At 37.4% G+C, this 23,123-nt stretch overlaps 1 protein-coding gene across 1 annotated transcript in view; it reads right to left on the bottom strand.

The window, feature by feature from the left end:
* USP32 (ubiquitin specific peptidase 32) overlaps window positions 1-23,123 on the bottom strand; it is a 263,795-nt gene that overhangs the window by 126,371 nt on the left and 114,301 nt on the right. Inside the window, 1 exon segment of the mRNA XM_020991809.2 lies at window positions 10,955-11,114. Within this exon segment, the coding sequence (XP_020847468.1) occupies window positions 10,955-11,114 (160 nt within the window).

Here is a 23,123-nt window from a genome sequence, read left to right as displayed (position 1 = left end):
AACTTTGTCTGAGATCACAATTACAATCCTTGCTTTTTTTTAAACATAATAAATTCTACTACAGCTCTTTTTTTTCCTTTGTGTGTCTCTCTCATTTTTATTGTGTTTCCTGAAAGCAACATATTGCTGAATTCAAAGTTTTAATCCGCTGTTTCCATTTTATGAGTAAATTCATCTCATTCACATTCTTAGCTATAATTACTTGTTGTGTATTTCCCTCCTCCCTATTTTTTCCTCACTATTCTTCTTACTATTTATCCTATCCCTCCTCAGTCCTCTAATTTACTTCTATCCTCCACCTTGCCCTACTATTCTTAACCTACCCAGCCCTCTAAGAGTCCAGTTCCTCCCTTATACTCTCTCCATATCCCATTCCTTTACCCTCTTATTTCTTTCAGAATTTAGAAGACTTTTATAACCTTCTATATGTATATGCTGCTCCCTTTTTAACCCATTCCCAATGAGAGTAATGTTCTACCAGTACCTATCCTACCCCCCTTGCTTCTTCTGGATCAGTTCTTACTTTCATGCCTCATTTCTATGAGATTATTACTCCTTTTTATCTCTCCCTACACAGTTTTATTTTTTTAGAATTACCCTATCATACACAGCTCAGCCCCAGCCTCTCTTTCAAACTACCCAAATAATGATGACAGTCATAAGAGTATCGATAACATTTTAATATAAGAAGTATACAATCTGATCTTATTGAGCCCTTTATAATTGGTCTTTAATGTTTACATTTCTCCTAGATCTCATATGTTGAATTTTCCATTAAGGTCTGCTGTTTTTATCACAAATACTTGAAGGTTTTTCAGTTTATTACATGTCCATTTTTTTTCCAGTCAGGATTCTACTTAATTTTGCTGGGTAAATTACCCTTGGTCATAACTCCAGCTCTTTTGCACTATGAAATATAGTATTGCAAGACCTACAGTCCTTCAACTTAGTAGCTGTTGGATCTTGTGTAACCCTTATTGTAGCTCTAGGATATTTAAATTATTTTTTTCTTGTTGCTTGCAATATTTTATCCTTAACCTGGGAGCTTTGAGTCTTGGCTATGATATTCCTGTAAGTTTTCCTCCTATAGATATCTCTTTCAGGTGGTGATCAGTTGATTTTTTCTATTTTTACTTTGCCTTCCTGCTCTAGAACTTTGGGGCAATTTTCCTTGATAATTTCTTATAACATTATGTCAAAAATCTTTTTCTTAACTGTAATTTTCAGGTAATCTGACTATTCTTGTATTTATTTCTCCTTAATCTGTTCTCCAGATCAATTGTTTTTCTGATGGAATATTTCACATTCTCTTCTATTTTTTCATTCTTTTTATTTTGTTTTATGATTTCTTGGTGTCTTATAATGTCATTTACTTCTCTTAGCCCCATTCTAGTTTTCAAGGAATTATTTTCTTCCTTAGGTTTTTGATTCTTTATTTCAAGCTGGTTGACTTTCTTTTAATAATTTTCTCTTCATTCACATTCGTTCAATTCACAAATCTTCTCTTTTTCTAATTTTTCCTCAGTCTCTCTTATTTGATTTTTTAAAGTTCTTTTAAAGAACTCTTTTTGTGCTTGGGACCACTTGATGTTTCTTATTGGAAAAGGAGTGGCTTTTTTAGCCCCAAGATCTTCCTCTGAATATCAACCAGACCTTCTCTATTCTGACAGTAGCTATCTATAGTTGGATTCTTTCCCCTTTGCTTACTCATTTTTACTTTTATTTTGTTTTTAGCAGCTATTGATATAGTCAAGTTCTAGTCCCAACATGTGGGGAATGAAGTCCCAAACTTCAGCTCTTTCTTACTTTTATTTTCTGAGATCTGACCCAGGGCCCAACCTTGCTGGGGCTTCAAGCCATGCCCTCCCCAAAACACCCTGCTCCCTTCCTTGTCCTCCCTCCAGCTCTCCTCTCTGCCCAGGAACTAAAACCAGGGACTCTGCTCTCCTGCAAATGCCCACAACCAGCAGGGCCCTCGACCCTCTACCACCACACTAACCATGTAGGTGTTAGCTCTTTCTCCCCCACCACCTCAGCCTGAGAGACGTCTGGTTAGCACAGCAGTGCATGGAGTCCCTCAACAGTGGAAGGTCATTCAATCTTCTCCTATTCAGCTTTCCAATCCCTACACCTTCTGCGGGTGTAAGGTCTAAGGCTGAGGCTGCCTCCTAACCCAGCTGTCCCTAGGGCTTGTTTGTTGATTCCGCAGTTAGCCCGGAGGTGTTTAGACTTCACTCAGATGGAGGTCCGGTCTTTCCTGGGATCTTCTCAAGTTGTCTTTTGGAGTACAATTGCTTTACCCCAATTCCTGTTTATTTCTGCTGCACTCTGAGGTAATGTTATGTCTTTTTTTGTGTGTGTGAAGGAAATTTGGAGAGCCAAAAGTTTTTTGACCTACTCAGCCATCTTCCCAGAATCCTCTTGATGGTTTAGCCCATAATTCTTAAATTATCTTTCCTAGGTCTGTTTTTGAGGTCAGTTGTTTTTCCAATGAGATCCTTCATTTTTTTTTCTATTTTTCTTTGTTTTTAACTTTATTAAATCTATTTTTTTCATCTTTCTTCACTAGTTATTTGTTCCTTAGTTACTAATTCCTTACTTGCTTTTTCCCCCTATTTTTGTTTTCACTGCTCTCAAACTATTTCCTTCATCATTCTTTACAGCACAACTGTAATCCACCACATTTAGATACCATAATTTGTTCATCTCTCCTAGCAATTCTAGTTGAATTTGTGCATAAACTGTGTTTTTCTTAGAGGTTTTGTTCATAGATGTTTTGAAGTCAATATCTTCTTCTGGGTTTGTGTCTTGAGCATCTGCTATCACCAAAATGGCTTTTTCTAGTGAGATTCGTTTTTTTGTTTGAACATTCTTCCAGCCTACTTCCTGACTTTGGAAATTTTCTTATGTTTTCCAGAAACCTTATAAGTAAGCTCAAGTTATAAAAGATTATATTCTATTCTTACTACACAAAAAGATTATTTTGAGTTGACAGTTGAATTATTGGAGAAAAATCCACACAACTAAATTATATCTGTATTTAAAGAAGTCAAAGGCTATATTGGTAATCATTTTAGGAGCTACTATTTCTGCTTTTATTTTAAAAACCAGTACTCAAGTGGCAGTTGGTGGCGCAGTGGAGACAGCACCAGCCCTGGATTAAAGGACCTGAGTTCAAATCCGACCTCAGACACATAACACTTACTAACTGTGTGACCCTGGGCAAGTCACTTAACCCCAACTGCCTAACCAAAAAAACAAAAACAAAACAAAACAAACAAACAAAAGCAGTACTCAAAACATGTACTCTATCAGAAACAAGAATAAGTATTCTTCACCTACCTATAGGTTCAATTCTCTCCAGTTCACACCATATTCTCAACTAGAATTTGGCCTGTACTTTGGCTAACCACAGTCAAATTCTACCCAGTCACAAGGTCCCAACTGCAGAAAAAGCTTCCTAAAGCCACACAGATTATCATCAAAAATGTTATGCAGAAAATCCAAATATCTTCATCTAAACAAAGGGTTTTCTAAAAATCACTTCTACATAAAACAGTATTCAAAATCAGTGACCTTCTGTAATCTGCTTAAAATAGTTGACTGATATAATGACAGCTTGAAGCTAAGAGGATAATGAAGGATATGCAGAATAAAATTCACTAAGTGATTTATTTGCCAGTTAGGGAATTTCACATTTATGCAGAGAATTTTTTTTATCACAAATTAATATGTAGCAAAGAAATCACATATGATAATTTCATTAAGAATAAGACTTGAATGTCATAGGTCAGAAAAGCTAATTCCTTATTTAGACATTAAAACAAACACAGAAAATGAAGTATACACTAACATACTTTACCCAAAGTAGTTTTACTATAATAAACTCAAGAGTTACTAGTCACAAATGAATCTATTGTTTCATAAAACCCTGATAATTCTGAAAATTTGAAAAATATTTTCCAGCCTCCTAAAATCATGAAGAAAATTTGAAAGAATAGCCACAGAAGTTTTCCTCAATTACACACAGCTGATTTCTGAGGAATAACATGGAGTTCAATACTAGGGCAAAGTACCTCTCAATGATAGTACCTAGAGCTCATTCAAGTAAATCTCAAGTTTCATGGAGCTTGTTCAATCATTCAAGTCTCTGGCTTGGTAAATATGCAATCCTTCAATGATTCAGCCAAAATCAAATGAAATTAAGAATTAACAGAGGAGAGGGGTGATGGAAAACAATCATTTTGAAAGTAGCCTGAAGAAAGAAAGGAAAAAGGCAAAAACTAATTTACTAAAGGTCTTAAGGAAAATGGCTCTCTACCACCACATATCTGGTCTTTTTGTGATTTTGAGTTACTCCTAAAATATTCAAAAATACAAATAGTATATGCTAATCAATACCAATCACTCCCTCCTATTAAATGGACTGTTCTCTAGTAAGCAGAGAGTATTATTGGAAAACTAAGGGCAGAAGTGAGGAGAGATGAGGCCAGGACCATGGAAGAATCTCAAATTGAGGGAGAAAGAGGACAGAAAAGTATTTAGCGTGCTTTAAAGACAGGAAAAAGAATAGGCTCTAAAGTGATTATATCACAGATTAAAAGAAAAGACAAGAAAATGGGAAACAGCCCTATCCCAAAGATTATAGAGGGTAAGGGTATTCACGGGAATATGACAGCATAGTGTTAGAGTGGCCAAGCCACAAGAACTGTAACACTATGGGTCAGGGCCTAGAAAAGCAGCCAATCTACAGAACTGGATTAAAGGAAGAGAGGTAATAAGTAGAAGGGACTATTTTGTAAACATTAAAAGGTTGTTGTTACTAGCAACTATATTGTGGTAAGGTACAAAAAATTGAGCAACAAATTATACTTGTGAATTACTACAAGCAACAATTAATCTTGACTACAAAATTCCATAATGTTGTAAAGTTTGACTGACTGCCTAAACTGTTTCTGTGTGTTGAACTACAACTATACAAGACAGAAGTGAAAAGGGTATATTGCTGGAAAATGCCAGGCTAGGGAAAAGGCCAGGAACTTGAGGTTTAATCTTGGAAGGGAGATCCACAACTTAAACATATACACACATCTTTTATTCTACTTTTAGCCAGGGCACTTCACAGCTTGTTTCCTCATTTAAAACAAAATTCACACACACACACACACACACACACACACACACACACACGCATGCCTACACATATGCAGATATGTACAGCTGAATGTTACATATTTACAAATATTTAGATACACATGTGTACATAAATACAGAATAAATATAATGTTGATAAAAAGAAATATATATAAAAAATAGTTTGGGAGAGGGGAGGGTACAGCACTTAGAGAATGAGGAAAAGCTTGATGCAAAAGACAGTGCTTAAAGAGAGGCACTCTATGAGGTAAGGAGGGAGCTCATTAGGGGCATGTGGGGTGTTGTTAGTGCAAAGGCATGGAGAAAGGAGATGGAGCATCATGTATGAAGAATAGCAAGTTGGACAGTGCCACTGACTGCAGTGTGTGTTTAAAAAGACTGGAAATATAAGTAGGGTTGATGTTATAAAGACTTTAACACACCAAAACAGAGGGGATTATATTTTCTCCTAGAGGCAATAGGAAGCCAATGAAGTTGAACGAGCAGGAATTACATGATCAGACTTGTATTTAAGGAATATTAGTTTAGCAACAATGTGTGGGATGGATTGGAACAGGGAGAGACCAGCTAGGAGGCTGCTACAAAAAAGTAGGCATGTAGTGATGAAGGCCTGAAATAAGGTGGTAATTGTGTGGCTGGAGAGAAGACATTACATTCAAGGGATGGTGGTAAAGCTAAAAATGACAAAATTTGGAAAATGAATGGATATAGTGGGATGAAGAAGTACAGGATAATGTTGAAGTTATGAACCAGGGAGGCTGAAGAGATGGTAGAGTTTTAATGGCCTTCCAAGCTTTAATATAAACAAGACAAAATTGAGTACAGGGCCTTGTTTCACCTTGAGTGTTCATATTTGAGAAAATATTTTCCACTAATCTCTTTCAAATACCTCAACATATTATGTATGAATATATGTATGTATGTGTAAATATCATTTTATATAAAACCCTAGGGGTTTATACAGTGGCTACTTTGTGCCAGGCATTGTGCTAAGAGCTTTACAAATATTATCTCATTTGATCCTCACAACAACTCTGGGACCCATTTAACAGTTGAGGAAATTGAGGTAAACAGAGTTAAGTAACTTGCCCAAGGTCATATAGCGAGTAAATGTCTCAGTCCCAACTGAACTCAGGTCTTTCTGACTCTAGGCCCAGCACTGTATCCCAGTGCTCTACACACACACACGAATATATAAATATAACACATATAGTCACTGCTTCTTAAAAGTTCTCTTAGAAAGGTTTTCTGCATATTGAATCAAAAAGGAACAATTCTAACATTCACATTTATACTGAATATAAATTAATTACAAACAAGAACACTGTTTTTAAAATCATAATAAGGGACAGCTAGGTGGCACAGTGGATATAGCACCAGCCCTAGATTCAGGAGGACCTGAATTCAAATCTGGCCTGAGACACATAACACTCTAGCTGTGTGATGCTGGGCAAGTCACTTAACTACACTGCCTAGCCAAAAAATGAATAAAGATGAAAAGCCATAATAGATTAAGCCATCTGACTGTATATAATTAAATTGAAAAGTTAAGACATAACAACAGAAAAATTTTCCTGTGACAAAAGCCTGGTTAAGCTTAGCTCAAGCCTTTATACCTCGAACCTCTGGCTCAAGTTTAAGTTTTGTGTAATACACATAAAAATTTGATTAAAATGAAAGGTGAACTAACAGCAGTTCTTAAAGGTCTAAATTCACAAGAGTGAAATATAGACACTGCCATGATAAACCCCAAAACTAAAGCAAAGCAAATCAGTAAATTATTCTAACTTTAGTCTAAAATGGCTACACTGCTGTTCTGTTTGTGATTTAAGCAAAAAGAAACAAAATTTGATTAAAAATGACAGTGTGCTTAGCTTAATGTGACTTTAAAATGTTTCATAAATCTGTGCAGACATGTAATTAAAACCAGCAGCACTCTAACATAAATGTCATTTAGAAATGAAAAATTTTTATTTTTTATGCTTCCTAGATGCCTTGGCTCATTAAACAACTTTAAAAGGAGTTACTGATGCTTACAACAGATATTTTCTATTTCTAAATTAGTTAATACTCCCTATAGTTAACCATAGCAAATCTACACACTCCTGATAAAAGTTTAATTTACTACGTATTCTGTATGTGGAGAAAGTCTATTTGCAGAGTGAGCATATCTTCAGAGTGAGCTTTAGAACCAAGGTACACAGATGAGCTGATAACTTCATCACCAGTCACTAAAATGCTGGCTTTATCTTGATATTTCTACAAGAAATAATCTTGTAAGCAGAAGCTTTTTGGAGGGGTGGTATTTTTTTTTATATAACAAGGCAGCTTCCCTGAGCAGCAACAATTGAGCAAGCAATGAGAGAAATTAAATTTTACTAACAATTTAAGGAAAGAAGTCTAGCATAAAATCAAAATAAGCTCCTCATTCTTCAGAGAATTAAATTTTTGTGCTTTATCTAAAGAATTGTTTGCCAATGTATAGCATATTTACTTATAAATTATTTACATGTACTATTATACTAAAAATTATACCAAAAATAGATATTTAAAAGGGAAGAGATTAAAGATAAAATAATATTTGAACCTCAAGTCAATAGGGAACCACTGGAGTTTACTGAATTAAAGGCAGTCACATGATCAGACTTAAACACTTTAGGAAAATTATTATGAGAGTTCTGTGGAGGATAAATTAGAGGAAGAGAAGGAAAAGGAGTAATAGCTAGCATTTATATACCACTTTAAGGTTTGCAAAGCACTTTACAAATATAGCATTTTATCCTAACAATCTTGGGTGAGTGGGTGCTATTTTTGTCCCTATTTTACAGATAAGAAACTGAGGCAAACAGAGGTTAAGTGACTTGCGCAAGATCACATAGTAAATGTGTCTCAGACAGAATCTGTACTCAGAACTTCCTGACTCCAGTACTCTATAAAGAATGTCACCAAGCTAACTGGGACAAATACCTGGGGCACTTTGGAGGTTCCTACTATAATACAGACCAGACATAGTAAGACTCTGAACTAGAACAGAAGTTATATGTGTTAGAAAGAAGAGAAGAGATGTGAGAGAGATGTTATGGAGATACTACAAGATATGGCAACAGATTGTACATGTGGAGTGAGAAAGAATGAAGAGTCGAAGATGACACCAAGGTTTCTAATCTGGATGACTTGACAAAAACAGCAGTTTGGAAGAGAGGTAGGTGAGGAAGAAGAGAATGCAATAGTATCTGCCATGCAGATCTCAACCCACTCATGCCTGTTCATTCTCTACAACTCACTCTGTCCCACCCAAAATTAAAAGGAGGGAGATGGAGTTCTTACTCATCAGTCACTGACTTCCTTGAAGCAGGAGCCATAAAAGACCTGTTTATGCCTTGCTCAGCCACAAGGTGATCAGGGAGACAACAAAGTGGTTATACTGGGGTGGGAAATGGCGGGGAAGACAGACAGATTTTCCCAAAGGAAGCTGCACAGCTGCTCTTGAGGGGACACATGTGAGTAGCAGTCAGGTTATTACTATACTGAAGGACTAAAATACAAGGCAGAAGTGAGGAGGATGCAAACTTTCAGAAGGAGGGAAAATGGAGCATGGGAACAAGTCAGGGGATAAAGATAGGTTTGGCTGTGTTCCAACAAGTTCCAAAACTGGGTATCACAGGGTAGGGGGAATGTGATCTCCCTTCCTACCGTCTAGTGGGTTGAAGACATGAACCTTGGGTTTAGGTCTCACTATCTTTACCATTTGCAGACCACCGATCTAAAGAATGCTACTAAAAAAACTTAGCTGATCCACCTGAAAATACCCTAAGAAAACAAAGAAGTGAAGCCTACTAAAGCTCACTAGTAAAATTAAGAGGCGAAACTGGACAAAACTCAGATGTAAAAATTAAGCCATTATTTACTGTATTATGCGGGAAAAAGAAAAAGTTAATACAAAACGGACAATAACTTTCTTTCACCTATCTTCTATATAGCTTAAGTAAGTTATAACCAACCTTCTATACTTCAAACTGCCTTGAAAATTAAAAATTCTGAATCAAGGTACTAGATAAATAATGAAAGTTCCTACAATCTTAAACATTCTTTATTTTTAATCAATAACTTAACTCACTCTTATTTTTACATATTGTTTATATTGGCAATACATATTGCTTTAATGCTTCTCTATACTCCTCTACTGTAAAAACACAGGACATTGCTGTGAGCTCCCTCTTCTTCCTTTCTCTGCATTCTGATGACCTCATGACATGTCCCCCATCATTTCCTCCTTTATTCCAGCCTCTGTTGAAGAAATGGCCTTTCTTTGCTAAGGCAAACCTTTCCAAGGATACCACTGACCCCATTCCTTCCTATCTCCTCAAGTCAATTGCCTCCAAAATCAAACAACTCCTCTTCTCTCTTGCATCTTCAAACTTTTCTTACCCACTGGTTCCTTCCTTACTGTCTATCAATGTGTTAAGTCTCCACTCTCCTTTAAAAACACTCCAGAGGCCTTGCCATCCTTCCCCTAACAGAAGAAACTATTGTATATCTCTCCATCCTTTTCTAAAGGCCAAACTCATAGAACAAGATGTGTGCTTTCCTTGCCTTTACTTTCTGATCTCTCACTCTCTTCTCAATCTCTACTATCTGGCTTCTGACCTCATTAACTCAACTAATCGTGCATCTTGCTATTCCACACACGACATTCTACCTCCTGTTTCCATGCTTTTCTTCATGCCTGGAATACAACTCCTTTTCTTAGAATCTATGCCACTTTTGTCTTCATATCTTCATACCATATCTCAGTCACAAATACACAGTAGTGGCTTAATAAATGCTTGCTGACTAAATGAATGGCATTTAATCTAAATTAACATTCTTCTGAGCCCCTAATCCTGAAATTAGAGCCTGAAATTAATCTTACATTCTTAAAAACTTCACCACATATTTAGCTTCAAGAGATTTTGATATCATAATTAACACACACAAACTTCACTGATAATTCTGAAAATGTCACCAAAAAACCGGAAAAATACTGAATATTTCTATTTCTTTTTGTTTATTAAAATGTAAGGTAAAATTTATGAAAAAAAGAAATATTACTTTTAAGTCCCTTTTAAAAAGCAAACTTCCAAAAAACTGACATATTTCCAACACATGGAGACAACATTCAAAAGGGAAAGAAGTACTTGCATTCCAATCCTTACAATGGCTGAAAAGTCAGCTAGACCTCACCTAAGATTTGACTATGTCATTTTCAATAAGACATCAACATAGGAAAGCTATACTTTGTGAAGAACCTAGATGACACCCATAGATACTACATTTACTTTAGGCCACAAACACGACTTATTCAAACAGAGTGCTCGCTCATACTTAGATTAAACAGAGGAAAACATGAATTTACTGTACATCACAAAATGAAAGCAAGTGTTTCCAACCCATCTATCACAAGAAAATCAACAGATGTCCTTGTACATCCCCTAGACAGTGGTAGTAATGAATGAAGAAAGAAGATAAACCAAAGAAAATGTATTTCTATTTCAGAAAAAAGACCCGAAAAATACACAAGTTCACGTCACTCCCATCTAGATCTGCAGCTGGGTCAAACATGAAATCCATCACTCCCCCAGAACAATGTTTGACTACCAAGAATCTGACTCAAGCCACAAGTAAAATTGCAACCAGTCAAAATGTCACCAATATCACTGAAACTCAAAGGTCTCTTTCTAAAAACTGTAAAATGTGCAATGGTAAAATAGCAAACAAAGCAGAAAATGACCAAAAACAAAAACAAACAGCATCTACTTACAATGCGTGACTCCAGCCAGAGTTTGGTAGAAAGTAGGGGTATCACTATCATCAGTGAGAGTAACATAAACACCTCCAGACAGTAGCCATCGGGAAAAAGTGAAAGCATCTTTGTTTTGTAGTAGCCAGTTTCTAAATTTCTCATAGTTGACTTTTTCACCCTGAAATAAAAATAAGAATACGTGAACCAAAGGAAAAAATTTAAACTACAGAACACATACATTTTTACTCTTTTAAATTAAGGTAAAGAAAGAGCACATCAGTAGGTTGCACAGACAACAGAGTATTGGACTTGTAGCCAGGAAGACCTGAATTTATATTATGCCTCAAATACTAAATGTGATCTTGGGCAAGTCACTTAACCACTCCCAGCTTCAGTTTCTTCATCTGTAAAATCACAGTACTTACCTCACTGGAATTTTGTGAGGATCAAATGAGACAACATATGTAAAGTACTTTGAAAACCTTAAAGTGCTGCTTAAATGTTAGTTATTACTACTATTAAAATGCAGAAACAAAATAGTATGTGAGGCCCAAGGAAAGATCAACAATTTGTGAGATCGAGTAAGGCCTCCTGGAGGAAATGGTTATTTGGGGGGATGCCTTGAAAGATTTCAATAGGTGTGAGACCAGGGAAGGAGGGAGTGGGATTCTCAGCCCAGTGAATAGTATGAGCTAAGGCAAAGGGGTGGAGAAGTTGGAATGTATATGTTTAAAAAACGATACATTTTGGCTGAAGCACAATATATGAATAGCATGAAAAAGGGAATAGTGGGGCAGCTAAGTGACACAGTGGGTAAAGCTCCGGCCTTGGAGTCAGGAGGACTTGAGTTCAAATCCGACCTCAGAAACTTGATACTTACTAGCTGTGTGACCCTGGGCAAGTCACTTAAACCCGACTGCCTCACCAAAAAGCAAAAAATAAAATAAAATTCTAAGTCTGAGATTCTAAGATTCTGTGAATCTGAGATTCTAAATCTATGATTGTAAATTTTGGGCAGCGAGGTGGTACAGTGGATAGAACACTAGCCCTGGTGTCAGGCAGATCTGAGTTCAAATCCAGCCTCAGACACTTACTAGCTGTGTGTCCCTGGGTAAGTCACTTAACCCGGACTGCCTCAAAAAAAGGGGGTAGGGGGATAGGGAAGCAAATTTTGACATTTCTCATCTCCAATAAATTAACAAATACCATTCATTCTACAACCACAGTATTCTGAATCTGCATCCTCCTCTCTATTCCACCAACACATTCTTTGTCCCCTGAAGATGCATAACACAATAAGCAACAGTAAAATGAATTTGTTTATCCTATTCCATATGCTTAGAATACTTTCTCCTCTTCTCCCCAACCCACTGACTTCCTACCTACCCTGAAAAGTCTTTCCAAAGGCCAACTGAAATGCTACCTCTCACAAAGACCTGATTTTTCAAGTTGTTAATGAATTTCTCTACTCCCACATTCCACGTAGCTTTTTGTTTTGTACTTCTCTAATAATTTTTACATAGTTTTTAATATTGTAATTGTCTGTATTTCATATTTTTTTACCATAGTTCCATGAGGGTTGGGGTAGTGTTTTATATGAATTGTGTCTCTGTACAGAATAGGCTCTTAACAAATATTTCTAGAATTAAACTGAACTGTACATATTCAATCATATATGCATTATTAAATAACTAGAATGTGCAAGGTTGTGCTAGAAGCTAAGAATAAAGAGCCAAAAATAAAATCCATACTTCATAAGATACAAAGGAATAAAAGAATTTTACCTACATAATAACTAAAGTGAGTTCTCAACTTACTAATAGGTTGTATTCCAAAAGTTAATCTATTTGCCAGTACCAAGGACACATTTCCTCGTAGAAAAAATGTGATAAATGATGAACAGATTTTATTGATCAACAAAAATCTATGTAGCACATAAAATCATGCACAAGAGTTGAAAAGGTTGAGATCCACAACACTTGAGTACCTAAATTATTAACAAATTCACTCAAATATTTTTCCTTTTTTAAAACAAGGTTATCTTTTGTTTTACATTATTTTCATTTGAATATATAATAAACTTAAATAGAGAAATAGTTATCAGTATGTTATCCTTATCCACCTACTAGACCCTATGAGAACAGAAAGTGTGATATATTGACTTTATTATTCCTAAATATATAGCACACTTCTTTGCACATAGCAGTCACTCAAACTATTGCTGAGTTCAAAAGGACAGATTTTTACTGATAAATCAAGTCTTATTAAACCTGATGAATTGCTTAAATACACTGAAAATGCTTTGGAAAAACATGCATTAGCAATAAACACTTATTAAGCACCTAGCATGTGCCAGGCACTGTAATAAGAACTGGAGATACAAATAAGAAATATAGTCCCTCAAGGAACTTATAATCTTACTATCATAGTTATTGTTATTATATAAAAATCATAGGATCAAGGAATTAAAAATTAGAAGATGATAGGACCATATGTCTTTAATCATCTTTCTGGCTATCCCTCAGGCCTGAAATTCTTTCCCTCTGCCTATCAGCTTCTTTGACTTCATTCAAATGTCAGTTAAAATCCACATTTCTGTATGAAGTCTTTTCTGGTACTCCTTAATGCTAGTGTGTTCCTCCTTAGATTATCTCCAATTTATCCATTACCTATCTTTTTTGTACATAGTTGTTTGCATGTTCCCACCACCATCAACCCTCTGACACTCTCAGCTGTGAGCTCCCTGAAGGAAGTGGCTGTCTTTCTTTGTATCCCTAATGTTTAGCACAGTGCCAGTCACATAAATACATATGTAATAAATACTTGTATACCTGATTTCATCTTACACCTAAGGAAACTGAAGCCTGAAGAGTAAATTATTAGCCCAAGATTAAATTAATAAGTACAGCTGAAGTTTTGTCTCTTAAGTATGGGAAATGGGTGAAGATAGACTACCATTTTGATAACCATGTCGATTTAACATGTTAAAGAGTAAGATATACACTTTCTTTCTCCAAAATGACAAAGTGCTAAAGGAATATAAGTAAGAATACTGTGATGTCAAAAGTCATACAAATATTACCTACAAAGTATTGTGCAGTGTTTATTCCTCAATGTTCTAAGAACAAAGTTACTGAAAACTATGTCTTTTCTCTAATCCTACACCAATCGCCACTCCTAACTCACCTATTTCTGTGTACGGCACAACTATTCTTCCATGTGCCCAGATTATAAATCTAGGAGTCATCCTTGACTCTTCACTCTAACTCATCTCCCATATCCAAACAACAGTGAAATGTTATTAATTCTACTTCCACAATATCCTTCAAATTCATAACCTTAATTCCATTCACATGGCTACCACCAAAGTTCAAGCCTTGATCTCCTCTAGCCTGGATTATCACAGAGGCTTTCCTCCTAACTAGTTCCTTGTTCTAGCCTTTCCTCTCCATCCTCTAGACCACTTCCAAACTGATATTCCTAAAGCACAGTTCTAATAATGTCAATCTCATACTTTCTGAAGCTTCCCAGTATCTCTAATATAAACTACCAATTCCTTAGTTTAGCACTTAGAGCCTTTTACAAGTTAAGAGGCAGCAGGTAGTCATTCTTCCATGTCTGAGTCCTGACATTCCTTGTCACGATAACAGTTCCTGAAAGTGGAATTATTCTGTTTCCTCTTTGTTCCAGACTGCATATAACCACTTTTACTGGCTTCACTACAAATTTATGTTATACAACCTCAACTAGTCTCTCAATGGTGCTAGGCAATCCTTCTACACTTCTATCAAACCAGTGTTCCAATCTCCACAGAGGCTCTTCCAAACCTTCTGATCCCTCCTCAAAACTGCCCCTGCCTCTACCCTTCAGCTAAAAAACTTGCCTCATATTTTACAGAAAAAACTGAGAAAGCTCCCTTCTCTCCCTCATCTCACCTCCAGAAAGAAGTCTTATCCTTTTTAATTTTAGTGCCTTCCCTTTGAGATTAGGTCCAATATATCCTGCATATATCCTATTTGTACATAATTGTTTGCCTTTTGTCTCCTCCATTATACCATGAGGTTCTTGAGAGCAGGAATTCATTTTTGCCTTTCTTTGCATACCCAAGTGTACCAAGTGTACCAAGCACAGTACCTGGAACATAGTAGGGCATAACAAATGCTAGCCAACCAACTGACAAAACAGAAAATCTGCAATTGGCGCTAAGACAGCTACAATGGAGGCATAGTCACTGGAAGTCTCAGATGGCAGAATTACATCTATGCAGTGGATAGACTATTAGCTAACTCTCCCTCATTTCATACGGTGCCTGTAACTTACTTTCTTATGTTTCTAGGAGCAAAAATCACAATGTATATATGGTTCAGAAACTATTTAGAATGATAATTTTTATCTTTCCCTCAAAGGAATGTTCTCTAAAATTATGAAATGGTTGTTCACTAAGTTATTAAATTATTCATTAAATTATTAACAAGAATCTCATACACAGTGAAAAACTATGAACCTTCAGATTATTTTTCTCAACCCTAAAAAATCTTTCGAAATATTATAACTTCTCAATTTTGTGCATGTAGATCATCCATATCAAATCTGAATTTCATTTCCTCCCTCACCTCTTTCATAATTCAGTTGCATTACTCAAAAAAAGGAAATTCTGATAGTCACTTACAAAAATAAAGTAAAATTAATAAGATGGAATTCCATTACAAAACAAGAATTCTACTTTAAAAACTACTTCTAAGGTTTTGGCAGAGAGCCACCAAAAATAATACTGTATTGAGGTGATTTCAAATTAAATCTAAATAAAAGGGAAGTTGAAGAACTTTTGTCTTCTGTGTTTTGTTCCTCACCTCTTCTTTCACTGCCCCTCTTAATACCACTCCTCATCCCCAAATATTTCAGATTACCTCTCTCCTTCAGAACTTCCCACAGAGCTTATCACCAAATGAACTTTTCCTGAGCTCCACTTCTTCAAAATATTTACTTGTTTTGTGTTCTGCAAGATTGAGGCCTTTTAATCTAGTTTGTTTTAATCTGATAATTTAAGGTTTATTTAGTGTAATATGTGCTAATGAGTTAATCACTATTAATAAAATTAATTCCCACCTGGCTGCTTTCCTGGACTTCATCATGGTCTCCAAAATAAATCATCCTTCAAATCACATCAGCTGTGAAACTAATATCTCCTCAGGACTCCCTGCCCATTCCACCACCCTCTGAGAGTAGAGGCTAGAGAATGGATATCTGAGAGCTCCTCCCATATTCATTTAAGAAAACTCCCAGGGCAGCTACCTCACTATTTTCTACCTGCAGGGCTTCTGATTTCATTAAGCCCCCCACCAGTCATCCTCTTCTGCCTCCCCAGCCCCAGCTTCTTTTTTTGTTATCTATAATTTATTTTTAAACTTAAATACACAATGCAAAAAGAAAAAGAAATGTATTATAAATTTAAATATTAAAAACTAAATACAGAATAAGAAAAAAAGCATCGCCATATGCACAGTAGAACATAAGAGAAGATTCAAAATACACAGCAATAGGGGAAGCTAGGTGATGCACTGGAAAGAGCACCAGTCTTAGAGTCAGGAGGACCTGAGTTGAACTCAGTCCTCAGACACATAATACTCACTAGCTGTGTGACTCTGGGCAAGTCACTTAACTCCAATTGCCTCACCAAAAAAAAAAAAAAAGATATAACAAAATGCACACCAATAAATTTCCAAAACTCTTTATAATAAATACTATGCATTGTGTACAGAGCTGTCCATCTGTTTTTCCCCCTTCCTCTCCCCAAAAAGGCAACCTTAAATGCCCCCCCACACGTATACATCCACATACCTATACATATATAAACATACATATGTGCACTTACATACACAGATACTTAGATATCTATAATCATACTCATATGTAAACATATACATTTATATGAATCTATGTATGACCATACTATACTTATCTGTCTTCTGTTTCTCTGAAGGTGGATAACCTCTTCCTTCATAAGTCCAAGTCTTTCTGTATTTTTCTAACTCCACCCACTCATCATTTCCTACAACACAGCAATATTCTAACCTTAAACTATCTAGTTATTTTAAATAGTCTAAAATAACATTAATTAATATGGCTGGGGTGTAGGGGGTGTTCAGGGAAGACTAGTACCTCTGGTGTGAGGGTTGCCAAGCCATTTTTAGGGCTGTTTTCCATCTCTGGTGTCCACCTGATCCACCTAACTCTCACCTGGAGCCACACCCCGATAAACTGTTTCGGCAGACAGGCTAAACCAGGTTGAGAAGGGGTCTCAAACTCGGTCAGTTAGGGGTGTGTCTACCCCAAGCATGTGAAGAATTCTTCTGGTGGAATGGGCATATGAGAACAATTTGTTCCAACAGCCACAAAGGCAGCTGAAGCAGGCGCTGTGGAGCACTTAGAGTTTGGTTAGACATTGAAGACGCCAAGATCATCCACTGCATCCCAAGCCATCACTAGCTGTCTTGATTCTGTCCTACCACTGGACTGTGATAACTCTGGAAGAGAGAGTGAGGCCAACAACTTCCTGCAGTTCAGCCTCACTTAAATCCAATTTATACATGAATCAAAAGATATTACCTGTACCATTTTACCTATCTCAAAATCATATGGCGATAGGCAAGTGACAAAGCAGTAGATGAGGATACTCTGGGAGCCATGATCACAATCCTACACACAGGCAGCCCAGGCTATAGGATTGTCTTCTCACTGGAAGCAGCAGTGGAATTCAGCAGCCCCCTGGGTGTCTGAGCAGATTTTTAAAGATTACACTTCTCACCTCCTGGTATAAGGAAGAAACTAGAAAAGGTGCTCTAAAAAACCGTCTGCTTACCCAACCCTGGCCTGATTACCACAGCAGGCAGGGATCCCACCCTGTAGTTGGAACACAAAAAAAAGTACAAAAACTTCTAAAAAGATGATTCCACTCACTATCAGGACATGGAATGTGCACGACTTATAGACAACACAAAATCCAGTAAACCTGAAAGATGAACAGCTCTTGTTGCTAGAGAACTCAGCAGGTATTACATCCAAATAGCAGCCCTGAGTGAAACAAGGCTGGCAAACAAAGGCCAGCTTACTGAAGTTGGAGCTGGATACATGGTTTTCTGGAGTTGCCAAAGTGAAGGGGAGTGTCATGAAGCTGGCATAGGTTTTGCAATCAGAATTAATCTAGTCAACAAGTTTGTATGCCTACCAAAAGGAGTAAACAACAAGTTAATGACAAAGCAATTGCCACTTGCAAGAAAATGCCATACCACCATCATCAGCGCCTATGCTCCCACCATGACCAACCCTGATGAGTCAAATAAAAATTTTTATGAAGACCTGGAAACCCTTATCATCAATGTATCAAAAAAGAACAAGCTTATAATTCTGGGTAACTTTAATGCCAGAGTAAGCTCAGACTATCAGATATGGCAGGGAGTCTTTGGGAAGAATGGAGTTGGAAATAGCAGTGGTCACTTACTACTAAAGACTTCTGCATCTCATGACCTTCTCATCACCAACACTGTCTTCCATTTACCTAAATGCAATAAAACTTCATAAATGCATCCTTGCAGCAAACTGGCTTTTAATAGACTATTTATTGTAAGGAGAAGAGACAGACAGGATGTGAGAGTGATGAAAGCGATGTGTGGAGCAGAGTGCTGGACTGATCACAGACTTATCCTCTCCAAGTTAAATATTCGCATTCAACAAAAGTGGCACCCCCAAGCCCAAATGACTACCAGAAGAATTACTGTCAACAGATTAGAGCACTTCTCCGAGCAGAAACAGTTTGTTGCGAATGTGGAGGTAAAGTTGACCCAACACACAGTTGGCAACAGAGGAGCAGAAAAGGAGTGGGCAGATTTCAGAGAGTTGGTGTACAGCACTGCATTTGCTCTTCTGGGTCAGATCACTCACAAACATCAAGACTGGTTTGATGAAAATGATGGGGAAATTCAGAAGTTGCTAAATGAAAAATGAGAACTCCACAGGACAGTTCATCCATCTCTAAGAAGGCAGCATTTAATTCCATCAAAAGTACAAGCAAACCTTAGAAAGATGCAGGATTCTTGGCTCAGTAAGAAGGCATACAAAATTCAGTTTGATGCTGATAGTAAAAATCCAAAGTAAGGCATACAAAATTCAGTTTTATGCTGATAGTAAAAATCCAAAGTGGTTTTTCTGATGCCCTGAAGGCTACTTAAGGGCCAAAGACCTATGCTATATCTCAACTACTCAGTGCTGATGGAGCCACAAGGATTAATGATAAAGACATGATACCAGAGGACCATGGAGGAAAACATCCTCTATATTTTTCGCAGGTCACCCAAAATCCTTTGGCAGGCCATAGGTCGTTAAAGGCCTGTCCTAGAGAAACGGGCTGAACACTTCCATAGTGTTCTCAACAGTCTGTCATCAATCAATGCTAAAGCCACAGACCATTTATTTCAGGTTGAAGTCAATCCCTCTCTAACTGAAGTTCCAGCTGAAGAAGAGGTTCTAAATGCCATTAGGCTCCTTTTGTGTGGCAAAGCACCTGGTGCTGATTCTATTCCAGCTGAGATTTACAAGGTAGGGGCAGGTATCCATTGCTTACACAAAAGCTGACTGAAATTTTCTGGGTTATATAGCAAAAGAAGGTTATGCCCCAGGAATTCAAGAACACCTCCATTGTCATCTATATAAAGGCAAAGGAAATAGACTGTCCTATGACAATCACAGGGAGGTCTTGCCAGAGTCCTCCTTAACAGGCTGATCCTTCACCTGGAAGATGGTCATCTATCTGATAGCCAGTGTGGCTTGAGAAAGGGCTAAGGAATTGTAAATATGTTGTTTGCTGCCCAACAAATCGAAGAGAAATACCAAGATCAGAACAGCAGTCTGTACAAAACTTGGTTGCCTGGAGAAGCTCATCAGTATCGTACATCAATTTCATGGTGGCATGCTTCCCTGGGTTCTGAATAATGGATGATGCTCTTGAGCTTTCCCAATCACCAATGGAGTGAAACAAGGCTGTGCCCTTGCTCTCATGCTTTTTGGCATGATGGTTTTAGCCACGTTGTCAAACACCTTCAATCAGGATGAACACCACATCAAGGTCAGCTACCACACTGATGGCAAATTCTTCAACTTGAAAAGGCTACAAGCCAAGACCAAAATGGAGAGAGTGCTGGTGCAAGTTTTTTTGTTCACAGATGATTGTGCACTCAATGCAGACTCTGAAGCTGAGATGCAACACAGCATGGATCATTTGTCTGCTGCTTGTGCTAATTTTGGCCTAACAATTAACAGCAAGAAAACACAGGTTCACCATCAGCCACCACCCACACCATCCATAAGTGGAACGACTGGTTATAGCAAATGAAGAAGTTTTGAATGCTGTGGATAAGTTCATTGACTTTGGCAGTATAGTTTCCTGGGATGTACACATTGATAATGAGGTTGGACTCACACACTGGCAGAACTAGCTCAGTGTTTGGGAGGCTCCAAAGGCAAGTATGGCAGGGAAGAGGTATTAGACTGACCGCCAAACTGAAGGTCTACAGAGCCACTGTGCTGACCTCATTGCTGTATGCCTGTGAAACCTGGACAAGTATACCAATGCCCTGCCAGGAAACTGAATCACTTCCATTTGAATTGTCTCAGGAAAATTCTGAAGATCACCTGGCAGGATAAGTTATCAGCAACTGAGGTCCTTTCTCAAACTAAACTGCCCAGCATTCAAACTCTACTGCAGAGAGCACAACTCCAATGGGCTGGCTACGTTGCTTGATTACCAAACGTACGCTTGCCCAAAAGACGATCTTATGGAGAATTCACACAGGCCAAGCGCTCACATGGTGGTCAAAAGAAGCAATATGAGGACATTCTCAAGATCTCTCTTAAGAACTTTGGAAATGATTGAGTGACATGGAAGACACTGGCACCAAAACACCCACCATGGTGTGCTCTCATCAGAGAAGGTACCATACTCTGTGAGCAAAGCTGAATTAACCCCAATCTTCCCTATTCCCATAGTAACTTTCTATAGTTGGATTCTTTCTCCTTTGCCTGCTCATTTTTTTTTATTTGTAGCAACTTATTTATAATCACCTCCAGTCCTGGGGTATGGTGGATGACATCTCTGTTCTCAGATCCTCCTTCTTCAGACCCTCCCCTCTGGCCTGGAATCAAAACCAAGAACTCTGCTCTCCTGTAAGTGCCCACAGACAGCAGCGATCCCACCCTACTGCTTTTGCAATCACCAGGTGTGTGCTGGCTCTTTCCAGCCCAGAACTATGTCTCAGCAGCACAGTTGAGTCTGGCAACCCTTATCAGCAGAGGTTCCTTCCATTTTCCCCAGCTCAGACACGGGACTCCCCACACTGTCCCGAAAATAAAAGTTTCTGTGGCTGGAGTCCACTGAGCTAGCCCCAAGGTGAGCCTCTGGGTGATTCAATGGAACTAGCTGGAGGTGTTTACTCTTCACAGGGCCCAAACCTTAGTCCAGGGATTTTTCTTCTGATCTCCAATTGCTCCAAGAGGACCTTTGTTCTGCCCCAACTCTTTATAGCCCCAAATTTTTACTGCTCTACATTTGCCCTCAGGCGCTATTTTATCTTGTTTGTGAGAGAAATCTGGAGGGCTTGGAATTTTCTGACATACTCCAGCATCTTCCCAGAATCCTCTCCCACACTCAGCTTCTTTTAATGTGTTAATAAATGTTTAGTGATTGGTTGCAGTCTTGCTCCATTATATTGTGAGGACCTAGAGAATAAAGACTATCTTTTGCCTTTCTTTGAATGCTCCAGGATTAGAAAAGTGCCTGGAACATAGTAGGTGCTTAATAATTGTTTAATGAATAATTATAAGAGCTTCTTTTTATTCGTTATCTACTTTTTAAAGTATGGTAGCACTTTATATGCTTTTGATCACTAAGATAATTGCTATCACTCTTTCCCCCACGGCTTAGCACCATGCCAGATTTAATAGGCACTCAATAAATACTGATTTAGACTTGAAACATCCCTCCCTTTCTAAACAACACCCATTTGCTTCCAAAAACACCTACCAAAATAAAACCACACAAAAAGATCCATAAGTAGTACCCACAAATACCATACCTCTATTTTCTTTCCCCAAAGAGATCCAAAGCACTTCTAAATGAATAATCCAAGATGGTACAGTCCCAATATTCCCCTCCAAAAAATGTTAAAATAATGCCTCATACCAAATTTTGAAGTGACAGAGCCAACAAAAGATCAGAAGGAGTCATTTTTTCCAACCTAAGACAACTTATGGTCAAATGGTAAAAGAGGCACAAAAATTCACAGAAATAAAGAAATGGAGAAAATGAAGAAAAGTAATCCTCAAAATACAGAATTGGCCATAGGGTAAAAGAGTTACAAGAGCTCACTGAAGAAGGCAATTTCTTAAAAATTAGAATTGAGCAACTGGAAACTAATGATTCCATGAGATACCAAGAAACAATTTTTAAAAAGTCAAAAGAATGGAAAAAATAGAAGAAAATATGAAATATCTTATCAGAAAAATAAACGACCTGGAAAAAAGATCAAGGAGAGATAATTTATTAATTACTAGACTACCTGAAAGTCATGATTAAAAAAAAAAAGCCAAGTCACCGTATTTCAAGAAATTATAAAGAGAAAAATGTCCCAGTATCTTAGATCCAAAGGGTAAAATAGAAATTGAAAAACTCCACCGATCACCTCGTGAAAGACACCTCAAAATGAAAAGTCCCAGTAATATAGCCAAATTTCAGAGCTCCTGCATCAAGGAGAAAATTTTGCAAGCAGCCAGAAAGAAACAACACAAACATCGTGGAGCCACAGTTAGGATCACACAAGATAGCAATTTCCATATTAAAGGAGTGGGAACTTAAAATATGATAGGATTACAAGCAAGAATATTATAAGCAAGAATAACCTACCCAGTGGAACTGAATAGAATCCTTTAGGGGGGAAAAACTGAAATTTAATGAAATTGAGGACTTTCAAGCATTCCAGATGAAAAGACCAGAGCTAAATAGAAAATCTGACATTCAAACATAAGACTCAAGAAAATCATAAAAAGGTAAACAGTAAAGAATAACCATAAGGGTGAAGCTCAGTGAGTTAAACCGCTTACATTCCTATATGGGAAGGTGATACATATAACAACTAAGAAT

This window comes from Phascolarctos cinereus, unplaced genomic scaffold, assembly GCF_003287225.1.
Source record: "Phascolarctos cinereus isolate Bilbo 61053 unplaced genomic scaffold, phaCin_HiC Scaffold_5;HRSCAF=322, whole genome shotgun sequence".
Taxonomy (NCBI): Eukaryota; Metazoa; Chordata; class Mammalia; order Diprotodontia; family Phascolarctidae; genus Phascolarctos; species Phascolarctos cinereus.
The sequence above is the reverse complement of the archived record's forward strand: the minus strand, read 5'-3'. Positions and strand labels throughout refer to the sequence as shown.